At 36.0% G+C, this 26,928-nt stretch overlaps 2 protein-coding genes across 2 annotated transcripts; both read right to left on the bottom strand.

The window, feature by feature from the left end:
- Positions 1-6,156: 6,156 nt before the first annotated feature.
- LOC148933497 (protein FAR1-RELATED SEQUENCE 5-like) lies at positions 6,157-8,691 on the bottom strand. Its single transcript, XM_089060352.1, has 5 exons — positions 8,619-8,691; positions 7,643-8,321; positions 7,397-7,464; positions 7,206-7,297; positions 6,157-7,092 (listed from the first exon to the last, which is right to left on the bottom strand). Exons 1-5 carry the CDS (start codon positions 8,689-8,691, stop codon positions 6,157-6,159), a joined length of 1,848 nt encoding a protein of 615 aa, XP_088916478.1.
- An 8,915-nt stretch (positions 8,692-17,606) lies between these two features.
- On the bottom strand, positions 17,607-23,912 carry LOC125196947 (uncharacterized). The gene is given in 5 exon segments (XM_089060349.1): positions 17,607-17,750; positions 17,932-17,990; positions 21,401-21,592; positions 21,680-23,564; positions 23,682-23,912. Coding segments are annotated over 5 exon segments (2,511 nt in total).
- Between the last annotated feature and the right edge of the window lie 3,016 nt (positions 23,913-26,928).

Raw genomic sequence — 26,928 nt, 5'->3', positions numbered from 1 at the left:
AATGATATTTCTTTTACTCAAATGTTGTTTTATGACGGTTACATATTAATATTAGCATCATTGAATTGCACAGATGCGTTGATAGGAGATTCAAACACAACTACAAAAGGGAAAGAAGTGGAAGCAAACGTAATGAATGCGGCAAAAGGTTATACATTTGCATTTGTTTGTTACACACTTTGAAAATTAATTTTATGTAAACAAATAAGTTGGAACATGTCATAGTATGTTAACTCTGATATCATATTTAAGTACTACACACCATTAAGTTGATTTAGTTGTGCCCTTATACTAAGGGAATATGTGTAAAAAATTCAGCAACATGAAGAAAAACACGTTCCAATGGAAATATATCCAGTTGGAACATGTCATAGATTGTCCACTTGGTGTTTGTGATGTGGTAATATAAATGGCATGTGTGTGTAATGTATGTGTATGAAACATATTTGAATCATGTAATAACTGTTTAAAATGACTTACTTCCATCTAAGAATGAAGTCATACTTGTGTAGGTAATGTGACAGTGACACTGAATAAGGAATTGAAATGATCAGCCCATTTGTTTCCCATTTGTCTGCATTACTGTATTTTTAGGTTTTAATTCATCATAGCGGAAGTGGCAGATATAATGAATCCTATGTGAAATTATTATATCATTGGAAAAATAATTGCTTTTGCCTATATCTGTGTAGGTGTAGGCAGGACTGGTCTGTCCTTAAACAAGGCCAATGAACTTATATTACGAAAAAGAGCTAGGGCTAAGGAGAGCCTTAAATTTATGCAAATGGAAACAACAAAAACAGATAAGGCAGATACATCGAAGGCACACACGATTGGCGATGTAACTGAATCGCCTAATATGTGTAAAGGTATTACTCTATTATATAACAACTAATACTATGAAGTATAAATATTATTGATTTGATTTTATTTTTGCAGGCTCAAAGCGTCTTCGCGAATCTGTTATGGAAACAAGCGATCCAGTGGTAATTACCAAAAAAGGGTCCAGTGAAGAAGGAGAGTAAAGGGAAGGAAAAGGTCGAGGAGGTTGTTGGAACAGCAGAGACAGGTGAAGAAATAATAAGGCACGAAACGCTTAAGCTCAAAGCCAGCCCGCGGAAAATCATAGAGCTTTTACAAGCTCTAAACGAAGAGCAGATGAATGAAGTGGTAGAGATGGGATTCGGAGAGTTAAAGCATTTAGCATCGCTGAGGTCCCTGGAAAAATGGCTTATGACCTGGTAAGAGGTTTCCGCGAAATAGACTGCACAATACAGCTGGACACCGGACGACTGCCTATTTACCCTGAAGATGTCTACATGAATTTGGGGTTTCCTATGGGGGGGGGGGGGCGTTGATCAACCGCGTCGAAAGGCAGAATAAAAAACCATTCTTTGAGGAGGTTGCTCGAAGAATAGGAAACACCTATGGTCGTATTCTTCCAGAAGACCTTATAAAACATGTTTTGAAGTATAAGTCTGGAGGTGAATGGTTTCGAAAGATCTTCGTTCTTATCTTAGACACAGTGCTGATAAATCCATGTGGGGATGGCAAGTGCAGAACTCATATAGACTATTTATTCAGAGACATGTCAGTTGTGAAAGAATACAACTGGTGTGCTTTTGTACTTGAGACACTGGCAGTTGCAACAAAGAACTGGAGGATAACCAACAACGCCCCCTTCACAGGACCAATTGCATTCTTGGTGGTATGATCTTTATTACACTCTGTTTATATACAGTTTTCAAATAACATTCCATTTACTAAATCTGCATTGTGTATATAATTTAAATTCTTGAAGCATGAGTTATAACTTGTTAAATTCTTGCAGGCCTTTTATGTGGATCGCGTTTTCCAAAAAAAACTGCTAGTGTCACGCGTTTTCCCGACCGTTTATGGTTGGACAAGCGAAAAGCTCAGGCAGAGAAAGAAGATGGAGCTTGAGTCTAGTGATACTATCGGGAGAGGAAGTGTGGTAGAAAGAGGTAACCCTGAAAAGCTGCCTCGGCCATCAATGCTAGTTGTCTTTGAAGCAGAAGAGCCGGAGCCAAAGGAGCAGTTGGAAACCGCGATGGAGGCGTTCGCAGATGCAAGTGACGATGCAGTGCGGGGACTGGAGAATTTGGTGCGAAGTATGGATGATTTAACTGATATAATCAAGAATTTTGAAGCGATGAAGCTTGCTGCATCAACTGCCTGCAATATGATGGGGATAATTCCTGAAGTGGAGGTGGGCGAGGAGGAAACGGTTGCGTCCATGAAGACAGCTTTGGCAAAGGACAAGCTGAATGCACCAGAGCTTATAGAGATTGTGCAACGCATGATCAAAATTACAGCACAACTGAACAAGCTTACAGACCAAGGGCCATCATTTGAACTCCATCCGTCTTTTGTAGCAGATAATGTAAGTTGAAGACTATCCCGAACACAAATGTAATTTTTGATGAAAAAGCAAGCTGCCTGCACTAAATATTTCAATACTGTTGTCTCAGTAGTATGTAATTTGTAATGGTACAATGACTATGTTTGACCTAAGAACCGTTTGCTATGACACACTCCTCACTTATTTTCCATGATTGGGATATGCGTTTAGTATGACCCATACTCGGCTCAACGGTTAGTATGACCCAAACTCGGCTCTACGTTTAGTATGACACAAACTCGGCTCTATGTTTAGTATGACTTATATATACGTTTAGTATGACCAAAACTCGGATATGAGTTTAGTATGACCCAAACTCGGATATGCGTTTAGTATAATGTTTTTGGATATTGTTAAGAGTATTCTTCGGGCGTAGAAATTTTTTTTACCCATGACAAGCTTATCTGATATATGTGATATACTTGCTCTTTTAGTCTGATGCATGATACTCTTTTCCAAAGAATTCTGTTTCACAAACATAGTGACTCGCAGGGTGGTATCGCCAGAAGAATCTCCATGAAAGAAAGAAATAGAACTAACATAAATGAATTTCAGAGTTGTTTTGGTACACCATATATTGGAGTCAACAAGGTATATCTTGTACAATGGCTTCATTGTACGATATCTAGATTACATTTGAGTGCATATGAATGTCATACTTAAACCTTCATTAATATTACTGTTTTATTTAGTCTGTTTCACAGATCAGTAGTTTCACAGCTATAGGAAGAAATCAATGCTCGGACACAGAGAAGTCTGTTATGAGTGTTGGTTCCGGAGCAGCACGTTTATGTGCATCGAAGGTAAATGATTATGTTATAATGTAATTCAAAAACTATTTTTATTGAAATGTTTGTTGAGTTAGTGTATAGTACTTATTATCTATGCTCTTGCAGAGTGAGTATCAGGAGCGCAACCCAAATACTGGTACATCATTACACAGTGGTGGAAGTGGATCACATACGACGGGTTCAGAAAAGGTACATTACGCGTTGATAAATATCGTTGTTTGCATCTATTATGACCCAAAGGATAATACGGATTGACATTAGTCAAAGATAATTACACAGCTTATTCTGAATTGTCTTATAAATAGGGAAGAGCTATTAATGTGGATGAGATTATAAAATCAGCCATGGCTGACTACATGGAAGGCGGTGGTAATGATGCTGCAGACGACTTTTTCTTGGAAGCGTCAGGAACAAAATTAATAACAAATTTGGATCATAAGCTTGGTAGCATTGATGAAGCTAAGGTTGTGTGTATCCTTAGTTCCATTATTAAAGAACAACAATGTTGTATGCCCGTCTTTTGTAACATTATGTTAAAATTAACATGTAGGTTAAGGAACACGATGTTGAAGGAATTATAAAGTCGGCAGTGGAAGCGTACATGGAATGTGATGAAGTTGATGAGGATTTTGTCACGCCTTTCTCTAATAAGTCAAAAACAAAAGTGGGCAAAGAGGTGGTCATCTATGAAAACCAACAAGTAAGTTTTTTTGTACTGATCTATTTGGTTCCAGGTAGAAGGGGGATATACTGCCTAAACTGAAGTTAGAGAGTATTTATACATCATATCCAAATGACCTGTAATATCTACTTGTAGTTACGTGACAACCATCAAAACTTGAAGATGAACGTTCGCTCTAAGGCAGAAATGAGAGTTTCTAATGCATTGCGTTCGCCATTTCTTGAGAGAGCAGTAACCGTGTCATGCAAGCTTACTCCGGAGGAACGGGTTATGTATTACTGGATGATGACCACTTACCACGGAAATGAATAAGTATTATGAAATAAACCAACCTAATAAATCTTTGGACTAATAACTAATAAATAATTTGTTGGAATGTCAGAGAAAATATTATTTACATTGATCGAGTTGTTGAAGTCACACTTTTGGAATTCTGTTCGCTATTTCCACATCAAGAGGTTTCTACTGGAATAATTAGTGCCTACTGCTCGGTACTTAACCAAATAGAAGATTTGAAATCGGTCACTTCACCCAAAAGGCTGTTTTTCACAACCTACCCTGCTGTGAGTATACCTAATCAGTCTATCATGACACGAATATCTAGTTATCATGACATGTTTTTTTATGATTAAAAGTTATGACCTAACTCTGTTGCTATAACTTGTGCAGCTGTACACGGTTGTGGAGGCAAATGGAAAAATTGATGATGCAGACAAACTAAATGAATTTGCAACAAACGTTGACAAAGAGGTCAGCGAAATACCACACTTCAGATGGGGAGATATAGATATGGTATGTTGATGTTGCAACCATGATACAAATTCAAAATGTTAAGAGCAAACTCCAATAATTTTTGACAAAAAGCCTAACATGTTACAAAATATAGGTTTTCTTTGCATTCTGCCTTTCAAAAAGGTACTACACTGTGTGCTTCTGTTTCCATCGCAAAGCAGTGGTAATAATAGACGCTTCTAAAGATAGAGAAGAGCATGACTTCCGGTATACCTACGGTTCTGTTCCAGAGATGTTGGTATGTGTGACACATTAGTCCTCGCAGTAATACTTAAATGTTATTTATACTGACGCGTTGCATGTTTTGCAGAGGACGTTCTTCTGTAAGTATTTAAGCATGATTGGTTGCCACAATCAATGCAAGACAGTGATCGACGCACCTATTCAGAGGTTGAAGATGAGTTGGAGAACGGCGGATAATATTGCGGACAGTGGTGTTTATTTGCTAAGACACCTTGAAGTCTACATGGGTGAAAGAGAGGGTCAATGGAGTTGTGGACTATCGACTAAAAACAGAGGTGTGCTTCAGTATCTAAGAGCTAAATACAATCATGTGTTGTTGTTAGCAAGAAATAACCACTTCGCATTACTGAATAAATAGGAGGCATCCAAACACTATGCGAAGGAGAGCAAGAAAACAATGATCAACGTAGAAAAGATGATAGCAAACTACGGATCCTGATCACTACTTTTGTCATAACTAAAACTAGTGAAAATTATTGTCCATTTCTTTATAGAGTACCACTATTTGAAATAAATGATGTTTAGACATTGTAATTCTTGTTTTGCGGACCATGGTTTATAGAAGACAGCCTGTTGTTTTTGTTACTATATATTATTTCATTTGTATTCATTTTTGGAGTCTCTATGTACTAGTAATAGTACTCCACCTCATGCTGCATTGTACCAATTATTAAAAAAATAGATATACCAACACGTCGTCTGTCCAATTTTGCTGCCGATATCTACAAAGCTACTACACCTACGCCTTTTTCCATCCAATTTTCAGTCATTTGAATTAAAATTGCACATATAATGACGTGAAATTGGACTTCTATACCCCAAAATTAGTCGTTGCATAAAACTGCACTCTGAAACACCTTGTAATTATAAATGAATATATGAGTCATACCATCTTATGGTCAACTAGTGTCATAATAAACCAACATTTGATGCATGACATCACATTACTGAGCACCCTTAGGTCTTATACCATTCCGATCGAAATGTTCATATCATACAAACTTAACCAAAAATACACAATTCTTATCATTTGGTCATAATAAACGAATATTTGAGTCATGAAAACGCTTCGGTTAATTGGGTAATAATAATCCACTATTCGAGTCATTACATAAAACTATTGAATATCAGAATGCCGCATACAAAGCCGACCGAACTGAGAAATTTCAAAAAACCTGAAGCTTGGACTGATGTTACTTCAAGAAAAAAAATAAAATTACATGGTATCAAACTTCAGAATTTCTTCTTGAACGCCGTTTTTCTTTCTCTTTGAATTTGACGCAATTCCTTGAATCGTGGTGACCCCACTCCTGACATTTCTTGCATTGACGCAAAGGCTTGCTCTTAATCTTCAAAGCCTTCTCCACTCTTGACGGGAGTCTACTACCAGATCCCTTCGTGCTGACGACATCAGGTGGTTGAACATCTACTTCCTGGGGTGCCTCTGCCCCATAAAATTCTTCAATTAGCTTCTTCTTCTGCCATGTAGATGTTACTACTCCGCCGGCAAAAATCTGTTGTCTTGCTTCACGAACTATAGATGTCAGCTCATGAATTTGATCAATATTGAAAGATACAGCCTGATACAAACCCAATATCTCTCCCAATAAAATTGCTTGAGCATTTTTCTTCTCATCAACAAAAACATGCGTTGCTACATCTTCAAATCGGACAGCATGCACAGCTTTAACTAGAGGTGATTTCAACCACCGACCTCCAATCAGATTCTCCGGAATCAAGCGCATCTTTTTGTTCTTCAACACATGAAAGATGTGGCAGCATACAAGACCGATCCTAGAAAACATCTTACATCCACATTGGAACAAAGAATCCTCCACGGATAATGTTACATCCCATGTGTTTGAATAATGATCTAATACCTTGTAAAGCTCAGGACTTGATTCATTTGATATAGATATAAGGCTGCAGTGGTTATACGCCTCCAGAATCTGTTCCTGAATTTCCTTGAATGCATAGTCTGTGAATATTGCTGATGCATGCTTCTCAACAGACCACTCTGTTTTTATCTTTGCGGTAGTATTCACGTCCATATAATCCAACTTTGCGGACTGGTTGCGTTGGGCATCAACAGCATTGTTGAAGTTCATTAAAAACATAACAAGGTTAGCCCTACACTGAGTATACCTCTTAAAAAAACTGTTCTGAGATTCAGAAACAGATGTCGTCTTTATCAGAGAAATGTTAGGGAAGTCCCTAAAGCACATGAATTCAAATCCTTTTTAAAATCAGAATTACCAAGAAGTGATTTAGGTACCTTTTCAGCGACTTTAGCCATGATGTGCCACATGCACCATCTATGACGTGTATTCACAAGAATCTTTTCAACAGCTACTTTCATTCCCAAGTCTTGATCAGTAATTATCAACTTAGGAGCTAGTCCCATGCACTTGATAAACTATTTGAAAAGCCATGAAAAAGAGTCTGCACTCTCACTACAAAGCAAACCAGCTCCAAAGGACACCGCACGCCCATGGTTGTCCTTCCCAGTGAACGGAGCAAATATCATAGAGTACCTGCATAGCAAAACAACAAAGGATTAAATCATGAACAAGTGGATCTCGATGTAGTATGATAATATGTCATAATAAACTGAAATCATAGCACAACAGAAAAAGGTAGCAATTTTAAGTGGTCAACATTTACCTATTCGTTGAGTAGGTAGTGTCAAACGAGACAATGTCACCAAATTACATGAAATTCTTCTTAGCAATAGGATCGCACCAGAATAAATGCGTCAGTCGACTACGAGAATCAACCTCATACTCGTACATGAAGGCTTCACAACTTTCCTTCTTCTTCTTCATCTCGTCTATTATCATTTGGGCGTCAAATCCTTCAGCATATCTTCTGATATCCCGTGTGTAGTTACGGATGTCCAACACTGTACACCCAACGGAATCATATCCGCCCATCAATTCAGTCAAAAGCTTGAAAGTGAGTGAAGGACCAATATTAGCACCAGCACAATCCATAATAAATTTTTGGTGTACTGGATCAAGTTGACGATTTAATCTCATGAACTTATGGTGTTGTACCAAAACCATGGGGTGGTTGTGTTCTTCGTTCAAGTGTTGAATGACATAACCACGGTCAGAATCGAATTTGAATGGAACCCGAGCATTACATCCACATTTTTTCGATTTACGTCGTCGTTTGGGTTGTTCATCGATAAATTTCTGCTCACCTTCTCTGTTACACACCATGTAAAACCATATGGTAAGATTATCAACCTTCTTTGAACCGTTCTTCCTTGTGTCAAAGCCGACACGACGCCCATAGTTCTCGTAGAACTCAATGGTGTTGTCCAATGTGGGGAAGCTACGGCCAACAAAAGGTTTAAGCTCTATAGGACATCCTGGTGTATTTAAATCTGTAAAAATTCATAATCAGAACACACCTAAAAAGTAACGATGAAGTAAAGACAAGTTTTCATCAACTGGATTTAGAATGATAATAGGTCATAATAGGATGAAATCGCGGCATACAACAAGTTCAATTGTCTTATACGGAAATGGGTCATACTAAACACAAAACGAAGCATAGCAGAAAAATCGATCAAATAATATAGGTGAAAAGATTCATTTTGACAGAAGACACTGAAAGACACAGATACAAATATATGAAATGGAGCATAACAATAAATTAAAAATACAACAATAACCATAACCTGTATTCTCAACAACGTCATCGGAGTATGATTGATTATCTACGTGCGAAGTAGAATTTGTGTCGGATTCCATTCTTGATGTTAGGATCTGCCAATGACTATGATATAGAATTGAGAATAGAACAGATTAATATGGAACACGATTGGAGTTGGGATCTGCCAACGACGATGATATAGAATTGAGATTGTGAACAAATATATCTGGAACAAGTATAATGGAAGTTTGATGGTACTGTGGCTGAAGAAGATGAAGATACGAAGGAGATGAAGTTGAGGAATGTTAAATCATAATTCACGCATATGATTTGTTAGTGGAAAGAGACATTGCAAAATTATAGGAGTTGCCATAACAAGCGATGATTAGCTAATTACTTTAGTAACCTTATTGGATTTTTAATGAATAAAATAATAAGATTTAGTTAATAAAGTGAGCCATCAGATGTTTTAATCGCAAGATGATCTCGCAAGATCATAAGGCTGGAAGTTGGCCTTGATTTCTTTATTTAAACCAATTCTTGTTTTGATCAAAAACCTATATATATATATATATATATATATATATATATATATATATGGATGTATTCAAATCCTTTTCATATCTTTTGTTCTTTTTCCTTCTTAATCCTAGCCTCACGATTTTGTCATCTGACGGTTAGCTTAATGCCACGTGTCATTTAATAATGCACATTTTCGTTCTAATAATGCACAGCGGCTAATAATGCAACATTATAGACTAATAATGCACATTTTTATTCTAATAATGCACAACGGCTAATAATGCAACATTATAGACTAATAATGCATTGATCACAACCATCCAATTCAAGGATCCAAGGGCTGAGATTAAGAAGGAAATAGGACACTTAGGGTGCAAAGGAGCCTAACGCACCCCTTGGATCGTGGGGCTAGGTTTAAGAAGGAAAAAGGAGCCTAAGTGTCTTATTTCCTTCATAATCTCAGCCCTTGGATCCTTGAATTGGATGGTTGTGATCAATGCATTATTAGTCTATAATGTTGCATTATTAGCCGTTGTGCATTATTAGAATGAAAATGTGCATTATTAGTCTATAATGTTGCATTATTAGCCGCTGTGCATTATTAGAATGAAAATGTGCATTATTAAATGACACGTGGCATTAATCTAACCGTCAGATGACAAAATCGTGGGGCTAGGATTAAGAAGAAAAAAGGACAAAAGATATGAAAAGGATTTGAATACATCCATATATATATATATATATATATATATAGGGTTTTGATCTATGAAGACCAGATTTAAATACAGAAATGCAGAACACGGTCATACGTAAGACATTTTTAGGTCATAGTTAGTTTATTTTTAGGTCATGCTAACAAAGCATGACCTAAAATGATCTTAACATGACATAAACCCAAATCTTATAATATGACCTAAAACTACTTAATTATGACCTTCCGTGTTTTGGGTTAATTATTGACCATTAGATCATCTAATCCTAGGGCCAAGATTTGGGCTACATTTCTGGATTTAAACACGTACTTGTTTTGATCATCTCCATATATATATATATATATATATATATATATGGTCTTGTTAGGTTGAGATTTATCAACCTAATTGAGAATTGAGATTCAATCTCAACCACTCATCCAGAATATTTGTGAAATGTCAACAGCATGTAGTTTATGTCAACAGAGAGGCATAATTGTAATTTTATTAGTTTTTTTTATTTTTTTAATTTTTTTTAAATATTTTTTAAAATTTTTTTTTAATTTTTTTTAATTTTTTTAATTTAATTTATTTTATTTTTTTTAATTTTTTTTTTCGTTTTTTTTTTAATTTTTTTTCAACTACATATACAATTCAAGTCAAATACACATCAAATGTCAACAACTTTATTCAATAAATACTATTTGACATGAATTGTACATGTAGTTGACATTATATTGTGTAGTTAACATGAATTGTATATGTAGTTGACATTATATGTGTGTAGTTGACATGAATTGTGTGTGGTTGACATGGATTGTACACATAGTTGATATTATATGTGTGTAGTTGACAGGGATTGTATATGTAGTTGAAAAATAAAAATAAAAATAAAAATAATAATAAAAAAAATTAAAAATTTAAAAAAAATTAAAAAAAATAATAAAAAATAATTTTAAAATTTTTAAAAAAAACTAATAAAAAATTAAAATTAAAAATTAAAAAAATTTATTGAATAAAATTTACCATGATATTACTATAAATATATATAGGATTGTGATCAATTGAGATTTTTTATGCTAATTGAGAAATGAGATGCAATATCAGCCACTCATTTTTATTAAATGAGTGGTCCAGATTTTTCCACATGGAAAATATCTTTAGATTAATTAATTATGAAACGGAAGAATAGTAATATTATGGTAAATTTTATTCAATAATTTTTTTTTTAATTTTTAATTTTAATTTTTTATTAATTTTTTTAAAATTTTTTAAAATTATTTTTTTAATTTTTTAAAAAAAATTTAAATTTTTTTAAAATTTTTAATTTTTTTTAATTTTTTAAATTTTTAATTTTTTTTTTATTTTTTAATTTTTATTTTTCAACTACACACATATAATGTCAACTATGTGTACAATCCATGTTAACTACATGTACAATTCATGTCAAATAGTATTTATTGAATAAAGTTGTTGACTTTTTATGTGTTGACATGAATTGTATCTGTAGTTGAAAAAAAAAATTAAAAAATATAATAAAAGTAAAAAAAAAAACAAAAAAAAACAAAAAAATTAATAAAATTACAATTATACCCCTCTGTTGACATAAACTACATGCTGTTGACATTTCACAAATATTCTGGATGAGTGGCTGAGATTGCATCTCAATTCTCAATTAGGTTGATAAATCTCAACCTAACAAGACCATATATATATATATAGGGGAGCATTAGGATCAAAGTGACCCTTTAGTGTTAAGTTCAAATGTATTTCCAGCCTTAGGATTAACTTGATGGACGGATTAGATGTAAAGTATATATCATACCCCGATCTACATTATTTAGGAGTACTGGTTACATTATGGGGGTATAATTGGTACATCTTATTCAGAATTCAGTTTTAAAACGTAAGGAGCGAAATATACGCTGTCTCTCTCGATTTCTCTCTCCTATTTACCCCAAATCGACGAAAACCTAGTTTCTCACTTTTGCTCTCTATATTCAATCCTAGTTTGTGGCGATTCCTTACCCACTGAAGACGGAGACCTCAAACGAAGCTTATATCAACAATTGGCGACCAGAATTGTGGCGTAAACGTGAATTTGTTCAAAACTACGCCGAGTGTCGTAGGCTAGAAACTTTAAGTTGAAGGCTCCATTTTCGATCAGTTAAGGTAATTTAGATATGGAATTCTCTCAATCATCTCCGATATACATTAGTTACTCAAATATCCGATTAGAATTGTCCAATTTAATGTTTACATTAACGTGACGATTCCTGTAATTTTCGTGAAAAGAATCAATTTTTATGGTAATGATACGTTTGTTGCCGGTAAGCATACTTCATTTCTCTTGTTCGTATTTCATTACTGTGCATGGGTTATGTACATTATTGATCTTCATTATTTGTAGCTGTTTATTAGTAGTTGTCGTTACATTATTCAAGATTGTTGTATACATTATTGCTTATTCAGCATACATTAGTCGTCATGTTTGTACTATATTATTGTGAATTGTTGTGTACATTATTTAGTCTATAATTTACATTATTTACCTCAGTTTGATACATTAAAACAGATTCATTATGTAGTAATGTATGCTCTCTACGACAATAATGTAAACGACATAAGTCTTCATGTTGGTGTGCAAATACATTATTCATTTTCAGCATGTCTTTATTTTAACACATATATGACGTACATTGTTGAGTATGCGATAATATTATTAACTTTTGAACAAGGTCGAAGAGGACAAGAGTAGATTATGATGATGAGTTTGATGATTACTTTGAGGAGATGGATGTAGAAGATGTAGAGGACGGAGGTCGTCGAAATAGGGATGATGTACTCTATTTTAGAAGAACACGAACAGTGTAGCATGATTTTGTACTCTGTTTAGTATTGCAAATGTAATGTATATATTATTTTCTGTGTTGACATTATTTGTAGAAGATGTTACATTATTTAATAGATTAAGTTACATTATAACGTATTCATCATGTATTACAGTGTGTTATCTAAAATAATGTAAACCTACATTATCAATAATGTAAGTCGTTACAGCTTTGATGATTGGATTGCTAAATTAAAAAAAGTAAGTAGTATATCTCAAAAAATAAAAATTTTTACGCTTTCAATTATAAATGCAATAACAATATTATTGTAGAAAGATGTGGTTTAGATTAAGATAATTAATTAAGGAAATCAAATCATGATAGCCTTGAATTTAGGAAACATAAATAACGTAAATTATGGAAGAAAACTAACTAAATTTCTCATACCAAATCTACCATTTTCTGAATTAAAATAATAATATTATTAATAAAAGAAGCATATTTCTTGGCCGTTAGATTGATAAAATAAAGGGATGAGATCAACATGAATATTTGATATAAATTGGGTTATGGATTTGAGCACTCCCATATATATATATATATATATATATATATATATATGATCAAAATAAGAATGCATTTAAATCCAGAAATGCAGCCCAAATCTTGGCCCTAGGATTAGATGATCTAATGGTCAATAATTAACCAAAAACACGGAAGGTCATAATTAAGTAGTTTTAGGTCATATTATAAGATTTTGGTTTATGTCATGTTAAGATCATTTTAGGTCATGCTTTGTTAGCATGACCTAAAAATAAACTAACTATGACCAAAAAATATATAGGGTTTTGATCTATGAAGACCAGATTTAAATACAGAAACGCGGAACAAAGTCATACGTAGGGCATTTTTAGGTCATAGTTAGTTTATTTTTAGGTCATGCTTTGTAAGCATGACCTAAAATGATCTTAATATGACATAAACTCAAATCTTATAATATGACCTAAAACTACTCAATTATGACCTTCCGTATTTTTGGTTAATTATTGATCATTAGATCATCTAATCTTAGGGCCAAGATTTGGGCTGCATTTCTGGATTTAAATGCATTCTTATTTTGATCATCTCCCTATATATATATATATATATATATATATACATATATGGTCTTGTTAGGTTGAGATTATTTAGCTAAATTGAGAAATGAGATGCAATATGAGCCACTAATCCACAAGATTAACAAAATGTCAACAAATACCACATTATGTCAACAAGGGGCTATAATTGTAATTTCATTAATTAAAAAACTTAAAACATAAAAACGTATTTCAATCCAATTTCTTAAAACCTCTCTGTTGAAAAATCTTCAAATCTTCATACAATTCATACAATTCGAACCCCTTCAAAATCTGCAAAATCTCGCTGATCTTCAAAATTCAAACCGTAAACATTCAAACAGAGTTTTCTACAATGACGATAGCGAAAAGAATCGGTTGAAACATCGATTGAAGCTGAATTGGCTGAAGCAGCGATCGAAGAGAATAGGCATTCCAAATCGGCGACGGTTGAAGCGACTTCTTCAGGTTAAGAAATTGATTCAAATTTTAAGTATATTGCTTCGATTTTGGTGTATTAAAACACATCTGAATATCTTTTTTTATGAATTCGATTCCCGCTAATTTTTTTTGTTGATTAGCGATGGTAGAATCGGAAGTTGTGGATGATTGAGAATTTGACATTCCTGCTAAATTTGACAAAAATAAATTCGTCGCAATTTACCTCCCAGAATTTGGGGCCGATCTGGTTGTGACATTGATGTGGAATTGTAGATGATTTCTCTGATTTTCCTTGATTTTGGGGGGATTTTCCTTATTCGATTTCATTAGTAGTATGATTTTGATGTGATTAATACTAGAATAATCAGTTTTCTTATGAATTCAATTTCTGATGATTTTTTTTGTTGATTAGCAATTGAAGATCAGAGAACATCAAGCATCACCTTCCAGTTAAGGATTTGTTTAAATTTTTAAGATTATTGACATTTTATTCAATAGCTATTGACATAGCTATAAAAGTATACATCTGTTAACATGATATTGTATATTGTTGACATAGTGTATGTTTGTTTGAATTGCTGTTGACATAGTTATATTCACATTATAAACAGGATCAATTTCACTAATTAGACTGTGCATTATAAACAAGATATTGACATAGTGTATGCTTGTTTGAATGACTGTTGACATAGTTATATTCACATTATAAACAGGATCGATTTCACTAATTGATTGTTGACTGTTGATATGGCGCTGGTGGTACCAGTCGTTGCCGTTAGCCATCAAGAGGCCACGGCCGGTGAAATGCTTGGAGCCCTGCTGCTGGAGACAGGATTTCACGGAGAGGCTGCTGTATTTGGACAGAAGCTCTTTGATGATGTGTGATTCGGTAAGGCACAGCCGTGGCTCCACTCCGTTCCAAAATATGAAGCGTTTTTCTGAATGAATAAATGAATGAATGAATGAATGATGTGGTACATATATATATACTGTATGTTTTGGACCAAAGGATGTAATGGGAGAGGAGACGGGAGATGATATTGTGGTGGAGAGAAAGGCAGTCGTTGGCGGTGAAGTTGGGTCCATTGAGGAAGAACAAGTGCCTCAACAACAAATGCCTGCTGTTGATGACAGTGGTGTTGGGTCTTCCCAAAACCTACTCCCAAAAGAATTTATACAGAATGTAGTGAAAACCATTAATCACATGAATTACGGGAAGATCAATCTTGTCAAGGTCCTTAAAGAAGCTCCCTCACACATAAAATCTAATTTTTTATTTGGATTGGTGTGTGATATGGCTAGATCTGCACTTGGAAGCCAAACGACTCCACTTGAATCTGTGGCTGACAAGTTTCTTCATTTGTCCAATACGCTCCTTCAAGACAAGCCTGATACTTTTGATCACTGGAAAACAATATCTAAATCAATAGTTATTGCTGAAAAAGAAAAAGAAGTTCTTGTAGATTTGACTGAATTTCCAACTTTTAAATTGGGACATTTCTTTGATGAAGTAAGTACATCATTTTGTTTACATATGTATCTCTGAGTTGACATTAGATTACTCCTACAGTTTATATACTAACATTGTAGAACTAATTTACAAGCAGTATGCAGAAGAAAGAAACACAGAAAATATTCCTACATCGCCAGGTTATGATCCTAAAGGGGTGAGCCAATGAATCAGCCTCTCCTATCTCACCACCCGCTGCAGGCCCAATGGATGACGCACAAGTTGAAAGGAACAAAGAAAAACAACAGGAGAAAGGGAAAGAGAAAGAAGAGAATATTGTTAAAATTAACTAACTATAACTAAGATTAAATAGTATATTGTTTTTATAAAATGATTGAATTTTTGTTGACATGGCTTGAAAGTGTAGTTGACATTTGGTTATAATTGTTGTCGACATGATTTGTACATATTGTTGACATGACTTATAATTGTTGTTGACATGGTTTCTATGTGTAGTTGACATGGCTTATAATTGTTGTTGACATGGTTCTATGTGTAGTTGACATGGCTTATAATTGTTGTTGACATGACTTATAATTGTTGTTAACATGGTTCTATGTGTAGTTGACATAGTATATAACATAGTTGACATGTCTTGTACGTGTAGTTGACACGATATGTACCGTATTTGACATGACTTGTATGTGCCGTTGACACGATATGCACCATAGTTGACATAATTATATTAGTTGTTGACATGACTAGTATATATAGTTGACATGATTTTTAAATGTAACTAACCTTAAAAACATGAATTATAATTGAGCATAATTAAATTATATGTTTAAGTAATCTTAAATTATATGACTACATCTCCATGTGTTAGTAATCTTAAATTATATAGTTGGATGAGTTTTAAAACTATTATTGTGGATTCTGAATTTTGAACTTAGCAGTTATATCAAATGTTAATCAGTTCAACAAATTGTATTGAAATGTCAACAACCTATCACCAAATATCAACAGCTTGTATAAAGTGTCAACAACTCAGAAAACAAATATTATAATTAATAAAGAAAATTATAAGATAGATGTCATTAGAGAGCAAAATCAAATATCAACAACTAATAAGATAATGTCAATAACTTTTAGTATATGTTAACAACTAAAAAACAACTCTGATTGTTGTAGACATGGCTTGTACGTGTAGATGACATGACTTATAATTGTTGTTGACATGGTTTCTATGTAGAGTTGACATGGCTTGTACGTGTAGTTGACATAGTATGTAACATAGTTGACATGGTTTGTACGTGTAGTTGACACGATATGTATCGTAGTTGACATGACTTGTATATACCGTTGACACGATATGCACCATAGTTGACATAATTATATTAGTTTTTGGCATGACTAGTATATATAGTTGACATGATTTTTAATTGTAATTAACCTTAAAAACATGAATTGTAATTGTAATTACCCCTCCAGGCAGGACTGGGGCAGCCTGGACGCCCTCATCAGCGAGTAGCACGGAGGCAAGTCTGACAACTTGTATTAAAATGTCAACAACTTATAACCAAATGTCAACAATTTTCAGCCACTCATTCACAATTTTCGCGCAATGTCAACTACTCAAACATTATGTCAACTAGGGGGCATAATTGTCATTTTCGCGATGTCAACTACGGAGACATTATGTCAACTACAATGTCAAAAGCGAACATTATTTATGTCAACTATGATGTCAACAACAAATTTTATTTATGGGAACCACGATGTCAACAACAAACGTTATTTATGTCAACTATTATGTCAACAACAACATTTTACAAATAATTAATGTCAACAACGAATATTTTCATATCAACGACCTATATTATTTATGTCAACAACAACGTTTTACATATAAATCATGTCAACAACAACGTTTTACATATAATTCATGTCAACAACAATGTTTTACATATAATTCATGTCTTTGAAGCCGGATTTGACTGCAGAACAATACGGTAACGATCCAAGAGCCTTTGCTGCGAAGTCCGCTATACGCTCCCTCACAGCTGCTTTAGACTTGTTAAATGTCACCTTCCCATAAAACAGTTCCTGTTTTAATTTTCAATCAATCACTCAATCTCAAGTGCAATTAGCATGTTATGCAGCATTGCAATCTTCAACTAAGTAATTCGAGCTTTATACTATACAACCGCGCTTGAAAAAAAAGAACCACACACAAGATTTCATGAATTATAAGATCAAGAACCGATGTAGGAGATTCACAATGTACCTGATGGTGGAAAAAGGCTTCCAATACATGGAATGTTGATGAAGAGTTGATCTTATTAGCTATATGCAGAGCCTTAGAAGTTGCAAATGAATTATCATGATAACTGCAATCCAATCAGATTCATCTCTCAAATTATGCAAATTGCATAAGCAAGCAATCATAAATTGGAATAACAAATCCTACAACATAATCGGAAAATATGTAAACAAACTGAAACAGATAATGTCAACTAGCATATCTTAATTGACCCACACCAGCACCAACATCTCAGACATCATATCATGGACTCTCAACCCTATCCATAACACCTTCCTCCACCAACAAACACCACAACAGAGGTTGTTCAGACAAGGGAGGTTGCATTTTGCATACAACTATTTTGTATATCAACAAAATGTCAACAAAGAGTATAGCTACATAGAATATTTAACAGGTAACATACATCAGACATCCTATCATGGACTCTCAACACTATCCATAACCTCTTCCTCCACCAACAAACACCACAGCAGGGGCTGTTCAGACATGGGAGGGTTCATTTTACATAAAACTATTTTGTATATCAACAAAATGTCATCAAAGAGTATAGCTAAATAGAATATTTAACAGATAACATACATCATGCCAACAGATTTGCATTTATGTCAACAGAACATCAATTTAAATATCAACAGTGCGTTTATGTCAACAGAGTATTATTCACCAACATAACACAAAAAAATCATGTTAATGAAACAGAATATCAACAAAGAGTATAGCTACAGAGTATAATTCACCAACATAACACAAAATTTGACAGGTAACATACATCATGTCATGTCAACAGAGTATAATTCACCAACACAACACAAAAAAATCATGTTAATGGAAATCAAACCAAATTACCTCCACCATTCGTCGACGTCGACTCGGAATAAGATGAAGAATCCATCAGATAACACTTAGGTGTTGATTATGAAGTGAAATCGAAGCTAAAGATGAAAAAGCAAAAAAATAAAAATTGATTAGGAAGAAATTTGACTGGGCATCAACAAATAAAACATAAAAATAGAATCAAAATAGATAAAATCGACCTAAAAACTTCAAATTCAACACCGAAATCCGTCGATTTGTCTTCTGTTCGAAAATTGATATCCTGGGGAATCGTCGAATTAGATATCGTTCGAATCGTTGAAATCGTTTGCGTTCTAATTTTTGAGTCAATTGAATCAGAAATTGTTTCAATCAATTGAATCAGAGATCTCACGAAATCGCAATTCTCACCAAAATCGCAATTGAAAGCTGAAGAACTTCAAAATCGGTAAAATCGACTGAAAAACTTCAAAATCAACACAGAAATCTGTTTTTCGAAAGTTGAATCCTAAATCAGATATCGTTGAAATCGTTGAAATCGTCTGAGTCTAATTTTCGAATCAATTGAATCATAAATCGTTAAAATAGATTCAATAAGTGATCTGACGGCAATTGCAACATCTAACACAATCGCCAATCTCACGGTAATATGCTGAAGAAACCTAGATTAAAATGCGAAAAGACAGTTTTACCCTTTCATATTAAATTAATCTGAAAATATTTATTGTGTGGCAAAATCTGGACCACTCATTTAATAAAAATGAGTGGCTGATATTGCATCTCATTTCTCAATTAGCCTAAATAATCTCAATTGATCACAATTATATATATATATATATATAGGGGTGCACTATGGTGCCACCATAGATAGGAAGTGGTTTAGGAAAGGATATAACCAAGCGGTGGTTGTTTTTCTTTTCCTTGGCTCATCATTGATCGCTTGGAAAACCAAGAAAGAAGAAACTGTATCCAAGTCCAGCACAGAAGCCGAGTACCTTCTGTTGAGTCATTTCTTTTTGCTTATTTATAAGAGTAGTCGCAGACTCAGTCCCAGTTTCGTCCCTGTTGTTCAAGTTGGAAAGCAAGCAGGAAAGGGCAAGTATGGAAGAAGCCCTGTCGCTAGCGTTCTCATCTCTGTACTGAATGATTGAGCTACCCATGCTATGACGGAACTACTCCACTGTCAACTGATCGAACTAGACTGATCTGGCGACACTAGCATCTATCCATCAAGGAACTGAGTTATGCCAGCCACGGATGTCGCTCTGACTGAACTACCGAGACTGACTGACAAACGAACCCATCTCTCACAGACCTAGCTATACTACTTAATTACTGATCCATGCTACCTATTTTAGTGTGCTAGGTAGGAGAGAGAGACAAAAACTATATTGCTATACCTGAATCAGTTTGACTCAATGCTTGCACCCCAAGCTTCTGTCAGCATAGAAGGAAGGTTTTCACTCCCGTTGAAAAAGAATAAATGCCTAGCTCAGCTTCCTACCATGAATCGAAGCTTTCGCCCAACTCGTCGAACTAGCCAAACCGCGTGTTTGTCGGGAATAAAATAAGAGTTCGGGTCCTTATCTTATTTTCTTGGCGTGGAAGAGCTTTCTCGACCCGGCTCTCTTTTTCTTTCCCAACGGAAGTATATTGTTGATCTTCTTGCTCATCACAACATGCTTACTTCCAAACCAACCAACAGTCCTCTTGTTGTTGGTACTTCTCTCTCTCTACATGATGGTTCTCCCCCATCTGATTCCACCGTGTACCACTTGGTAGCCTTCAATATGATAAGGATCCATGTATTTTATGATCCATTTCCCAAGTATTACCCATTTATGATGCTTGATCTAACTATTTTTGTGAGATTGATTTTCAAGTAATCAATAAAACAAAGGATAAGGTAGACCCAACCACAAAAGTTGAATCTAAACAAGAATTGATGGAAGATTAGGAATGGAAAGCATGTGTATAATGATGAGATGAAAGAGTTATGACCTTAGGACCTTGACCAAAATAATGGAAACAACCCTAGGCAACTTTCAATAGCTCTATCACCCCTTGGCTCCACTACTCAATGGATACACCCCATTGATGCATACCTCTACTTGAATCAATCTATGAAATTGAGACAAGCAAACTTCAAGGAAGGAATTGGATACATTCCTCAAAGAGGAAAAACTCACTAGGGAGATAACTTCAATCACAATTTTAATCTAGAATGAAAAATGACACCAAAAGGTATTTATACTAAGGGCCCAAAATGTGGAAAAAGGCCCTCAAAAACTAAGTCTCGGGTGATTCACCCGGTCGGGTGAATTGCAGGGTGCAAAACACCCGCCCGGGTGTTCTTTCTGGACTCCCTCGCCAGTTCTGCGCGACTTCTGTAAAACCACCATAACTCCCTCATTCGGACTCCGATTGAGATGTGCAAGATACCCACGCGAAGCTGTTTCCAAGACAAAGACGATGGTGGTAGTTTCATAGCTTTCGGATATCATCTCGATAGGACGGTTTTTGGTTGAATCCAGCTGTAGTTGAAATCCTTGACGCACGGCTTCCATGATCGTATCATCCTCCCCTTCTTGGAAAGGATTTGTTCTCAAATCCAAACCTTCTCTATTCCTCGCATCCTCGGGAGACCCTCTAGCTTTATTGAATCCTTGGCACGTCTTCACTCTCTTCCTTGGACCCCAATCAATCCATGGCTCACGTCGAGGTGAAGACACTTGATGTCTAGCACTCATGGTCATATCATTCTCCCCTTCTTGGAAAGGATTTTCCCTCAAATCCGGATTCCGCACACCTATGGAATAGAAAAAGAGCAAATCAAATATCAAAGTATGATGAAAAGGATTAAGACCACTAACGGCTCTTAGAGACAATAATACACCAAAGACGTTGTATGGACTTCCAAATTCATGTTCCCTCAAGCTCAAGGCCAAGTCACAATAAATATGAGAACACAAATTAATGAATCCTTTCATGTTCAAATCCCACGCATAAGGAATCAAGACAAACTCATCAAGATTCCCTTCATACCAAAACTCAAACAATCTCACAATATAGGTACAAGATGTGGGTGCAAATAAGCATAGGCATTCCTTCACAATGTAGTCCCAAACAAAGCCATTAGATATAAAGTTCTTCACAAATAGACCATAAAACATCCCAACCCCATTGAATGGTTTGATAGACATGCAATAAAAGCAATCAACATGCCAAAACACACATGCCCCAAGCACCTTGTTTCTATTTGGCTCGATCATTCCCATACAAATGATGCCCAAATTATTGAACATATTGACAAAAGAGTTGGCATTCTCATCAAGACTTGGCATATACAAGAAAGGGTCCTCATATGGTGCAAAATGGAAAGTTATCAAGAGAGGTCTAAGCACAAAAATTTTATTCTCACGCTCATGCAACGAACAATCATTTTCAATCATTAACACACCACTCTTGCTCAAATAAGAAGTTCTCTTCCACAAATTGACAAACTCTTGGTCAAAATATAGAGGTGGTTCATCACAACACACATCAAGTTTGCAAGAAGGATTATCATTCAACAAACAAAGTTCATCACAATGGATTTCACTCACTTGCTTGAACAATTTCATAAAGTGGTCAAAAGCATATGCAAAATGTATCCATAAATCTTTATGCTCCACATGGATCATAATAAGCACAACATCATGCATATGTAACTTGTGTAAAGTCATAGTACGCATCATAAGATTTTTATCAAAATAGGCCTTACACAATTCCTCCAACAATATAAAAACAAGACCACAATTATGGGAACAATGCAATTTTATGCCCATATTCACAACATCATCCTCAAGAGACATATGAGTGGAAAAATCCTTCACAAAACGGCCATAGAACACTCCAATCCCATTGAAGGGTTTAACCACCTTGAAATGAAAACATAGCAAACACCAAGTTCTAAAGTCACTATCCATGTCACTCCTCTTGGTCCTACTATCCTTAGCCGCACACTCATGAAGCTCAAAATTACCAACAAATGAAAGCTTAGGCATCTTAGCGTAAAAGGTAGTCACTCCAATATTCAAGGTAGAATCCATAAGAGAAATGTCATGTCTCTCAATGCTTGGGCTTATCAAGAAAGGATCAATATATGGTGCAAAGGTAGATTTAGCATTCAAAGATTCAAGCTCATGAGACCACTTTTTACACAAGTCATTAATAACAAATCTATCAACACAAAGAGACTTCTCTAGTGTAATCATATGCAAGGGAGCATCACAAGGAGACAAGGATAGTGCACTTGAACCTTGGGCAAGGAGTTCATCCACTTGCCCTTGTTCCTCTTGGTCCTTCTCCAGGGGCATAGTTTCCAAGCCATTTGCAATTTGATATTTCACTTCCATGTCTTCAATTAAATTTCCTACACATTCATCAACACAAAAAGACATAGAAGAAGTGTTTGTGGGTAAGAGCTTATTTTCCTCACCAAGGGCAAGAGGCAAAGGATCATTTGGTGCCCACCCAAGGTTGGCCTTAGAATCTAACAAGCACCCTTTACTCACTTGTGCTTGTGGTTATTCTCTCATTTGATAATTTTATTTTCTCTCACCCCCACCACTCTCTCTTGACTTTTGCACCACACACTCTTGTCTTTTATCACGCTCTCTTGGCTTTTTAGACTCACTTTCACTCTCAGGCCTTTTCTCTCTCTCTCTCTCTCGTTGTTTTTCTCTACTAATTTGGTTTAAGCTCATCGAAGAGGAGACATTTCCATATACATCATGAGGCTTATGTGAGAAATGGAAAGAAGAGGATGTAGTCAAATGACTTGATGAGTTACCTCTTTGGTTCGTGTCAACACCACCATGTAGGTAGGTAGGCCTCAATCGAGCTCTATATGAGACTTCTTCAATTGGCCTCTCAAACCCCTTATGGCTAACATGATCTCTCACCCTCCTAGAATGCCACTCTCCATGAGACTTTGGAACTCGTTCCCCATGACTTCGCCTATCAAGTCCATCTTCATGGTACCTTGATTCATTGTCATCTCTATCATCACCATAGAGCCCAACTCTCCCTTGTTGATTTCCCATCCCAAATCTACCATAGCCTCCATTCTCATCCCGATTTTCCATATTCCTTCCTTCAATTTCCCCACAAGACTCCACCCCTCCATGTTGGTTTCCTACCCCAAACGACCATACTCCTCACTTCCTCCTCCAAACCGCCTATTGGCTCCATTACCCCTTGACACTACATGTTCTATGCCGGAAGCTTTGAGATGTAGATGGTCACTTTTAAGAGTGATGGATCTTGATGCACGAACCTCCTTTAAGGCTCCAAGCAATGTGTTTTGATTGGATTTCCATCGGGTCTCGAACTCCTTCCTCCGGGCATCCATCCGGGCATCCCATTCTCTCATCTCTTGTTTGAGATCATGACTAAAATCTTCCATCATTTGGGACATCATGCTCACTAGATCCCCTTCGGGTTTGGAACTACTTGTGCCCGCGCCCTTCTCGACTTCCTCCTCGTGGATGTCTCCCATTTTGTTGGATCGAGTCATAGGAGGCATCAAAGTTTCCTACAAACACAAAAACAAAGACTAGAGACTAGTCTTAGAGATTAGTAAAATTAAGAAAGAGATATTTAAGAAGCTAACTCACCCCAATGTAGTATCCCAACACCCCCCTCCCAAGTCACTCACCAATGTCACTCGGTAGGTTTAGAATATAGTGGTGCTAGTATCATACACTCTCGATCCAATTCCCACTCGTTGGCGCCCGGACAACTCAATCAAGGTATACACCTCAAGTACATATGGACACCAAGTAGTAAATACCAAAGTAATAATGATTAAACATATGAAAGCAAGGAAAACTAGGCCTAGAGCAAACACACACACTAAAGAACACAAGACATGGGATGAAGCTTTATGCTGAAATTTGGCTGATCTTTATGAATTTTTTGAGTATTGATCCCCGCGCCCACTTTGGATGAATTTTGGTGGATATGATGCTTGATCTAACTATTTTTGTGAGATTGATTTTCAATTTATCAATAAAACAAGGGATAAGGTAGACCCAACCACAAAAGTTGAATCTAAACAAGAATTGATGGAAGTTTAGGAATGGAAAGCATGTTTATAATGATGAGATGAAAGAGTTATGACCTTAGGACCTTGACCAAAATAATGGAAACAACCCTAGGCAACTTTCAATAGCTCTATCACCCCTTGGCTCCACTACTCAATGGATACACCCCATTGATGCATACCTCTACTTGAATCAATCTATGAAATTGAGACAAGCAAACTTCAAGGAAGGAATTGGATACATTCCTCAAAGAGGAAAAACTCACTAGGGAGATAACTTCAATCACAATTTTAATCTAGAATGAAAAATGACACCAAAAGGTATTTATACTAAGGGCCCAAAATGTGGAAAAAGGCCCTCAAAAACTAAGTCTCGGGTGAATTGCAGGGTGCAAAACACCCGCCCGGGTGTTCTCTCTGGACTCCCTCGCCAGTTCTGCGTGACTTCTGTAAAACTGCCATAACTCCCTCATTCGGACTCCGATTGAGATGTGCAAGATACCCACGCGAAGCTGTTTCCAAGAAGAAAACGATGGTGGTAGTTTCAGAGCTTTCGGATATCATCTCGATAGGATGGTTTTTGGTTGAATCCAGCTGTAGTTGAAATCCTTGACGCACGGCTTCCATGATCGTATCATCCTCCCCTTCTTGGAAAGGATTTGTTCTCAAATCCAAGCCTTCTCTATTCCTCGCATCCTCGGGAGTCCCTCTAGCTTTATTGAATCCTTGGCACGTCTTCACTCTCTTCCTTGGACCCCAATCAATCCATGGCTCACGTCGAGGTGAAGACACTTGATGTCTAGCACTCATGGTCATATCACAATATCTTCTCATGACACAACCAGATATTGCTTTCGCCTTTCAGTTTATGCATGCTCCTTCTGAGCGCCATTAGTGTGCCGTCAAGCGTCTACTACGATATCTCAATGGTACTCGTGATTATGGCATTTTTTTGCGGTCTAGTCCTTCTTTGTATCTCCATAGCTTTTTGGATGCTGATTGGGCAGGGGACTTTACTGATCGTACATCCACGGGGGCCTTTGTTCTCTTTATTGGTCCTAATCCGATCTCATGGAGCTCGAAAAAGCAACGCCCAGTGGCTCGTTCCTCAACTGAAGCGGAATCTCTTACATACTAAGATTGAAAGAAGGAGTTTAGTCCACTGAAAGAAAGAGAAGCTTGCCTTTTCCTTAATCACTTCGTGCTAAGCTATAATAAACCTCAATTCATGATTCTTTAGTCCTCTGCTTCTCTCCAACTAAATCCTTGTTGTATGGCCTCTATTCAACGATTAAGCGAGTTTTATCTTATAGTGAGAGTCTGACACCTCTACGTTACAACACTAGAGGCAACAAGACGGCGGCTCACTCTATGAGTGTCTTGAAGGGTGGTTTCAACTATCGTTTTATAAGCAGCCATAGAAAGAAAAAAAAATAGAAATAGAAACATTCTTAAAAGAATGTGCTGAAGCTTTGACAAGGGCCCAGAGCCCCCTTGATCCGTATCCGTTGCTGCGTCGGATCATCACAAAATTCTCTTTTTTTCTCTTTGTTCAAAGGAGCTTAATCTCCTTTTTAATGAAAATGCTTATGCTTATTATTATAAGCAAGTCTGGGGACGTAGCCTTTTGTATGGACTTGGAAATAGGGAATGAAGCGGGACCTTCTAATCCATGGTCCAATTTCCCACCTGTGCCTACAGATCTCTCACCCATCCCTTCAGGGTCGGTTCCTTCCGTACCCTCCATACCACCTAGTCCTCTTGAAGTGGAGCAGCCCCTAGGTGAATTGAGTTGAATTCATGTTGCTCTTTACTCGTTGTAGCTAAGCTAGGGTTAAGCTTCATTCTAACCCATAGGTAAATCGCTCGTTTTCTCCCTCGTGCAATGGGTATTTCCAAACTTTCGATCTTCTTTCCTTTTTGATCGACTTTCCTACGAACAACTCCGATAGGGAAATACGAATTTCTCCTTTCTTTTTCTTCTTTCTTTTTTCGGGTAACCCGTATCGTATCCAGAGGACTAGGCTAGGTAAGAGTAGGAAAAGCAAGACGGCAAG

The sequence above is a fragment of the Salvia hispanica genome, chromosome 1 (genome assembly GCF_029641045.1).
Source record: "Salvia hispanica isolate PSC_SH4W2 chromosome 1, Shi_PSC_v1, whole genome shotgun sequence".
Lineage (NCBI taxonomy): Eukaryota > Viridiplantae > Streptophyta > Magnoliopsida > Lamiales > Lamiaceae > Salvia > Salvia hispanica.
This window is presented reverse-complemented; position numbering and strand designations above follow the sequence as displayed.

Bases quoted from the DNA above. Each gene is read 5' to 3' on its own strand.
- LOC148933497 (XM_089060352.1), bottom strand. From the start codon at position 8,691: ATGGAATCCGACACAAATTCTACTTCGCACGTAGATAATCAATCATAC. The intron at 7,465-7,642 runs GTAATTTGGTGA...TTTGCTATGCAG, and splicing joins ATTGCTAAGAAGAATTTCAT to GTACTCTATGATATTTGCTC. The intron at 7,298-7,396 runs GTTTGCTTTGTA...TTACTGATCAAG, and splicing joins TGCGGTGTCCTTTGGAGCTG to ACTTGGGAATGAAAGTAGCT.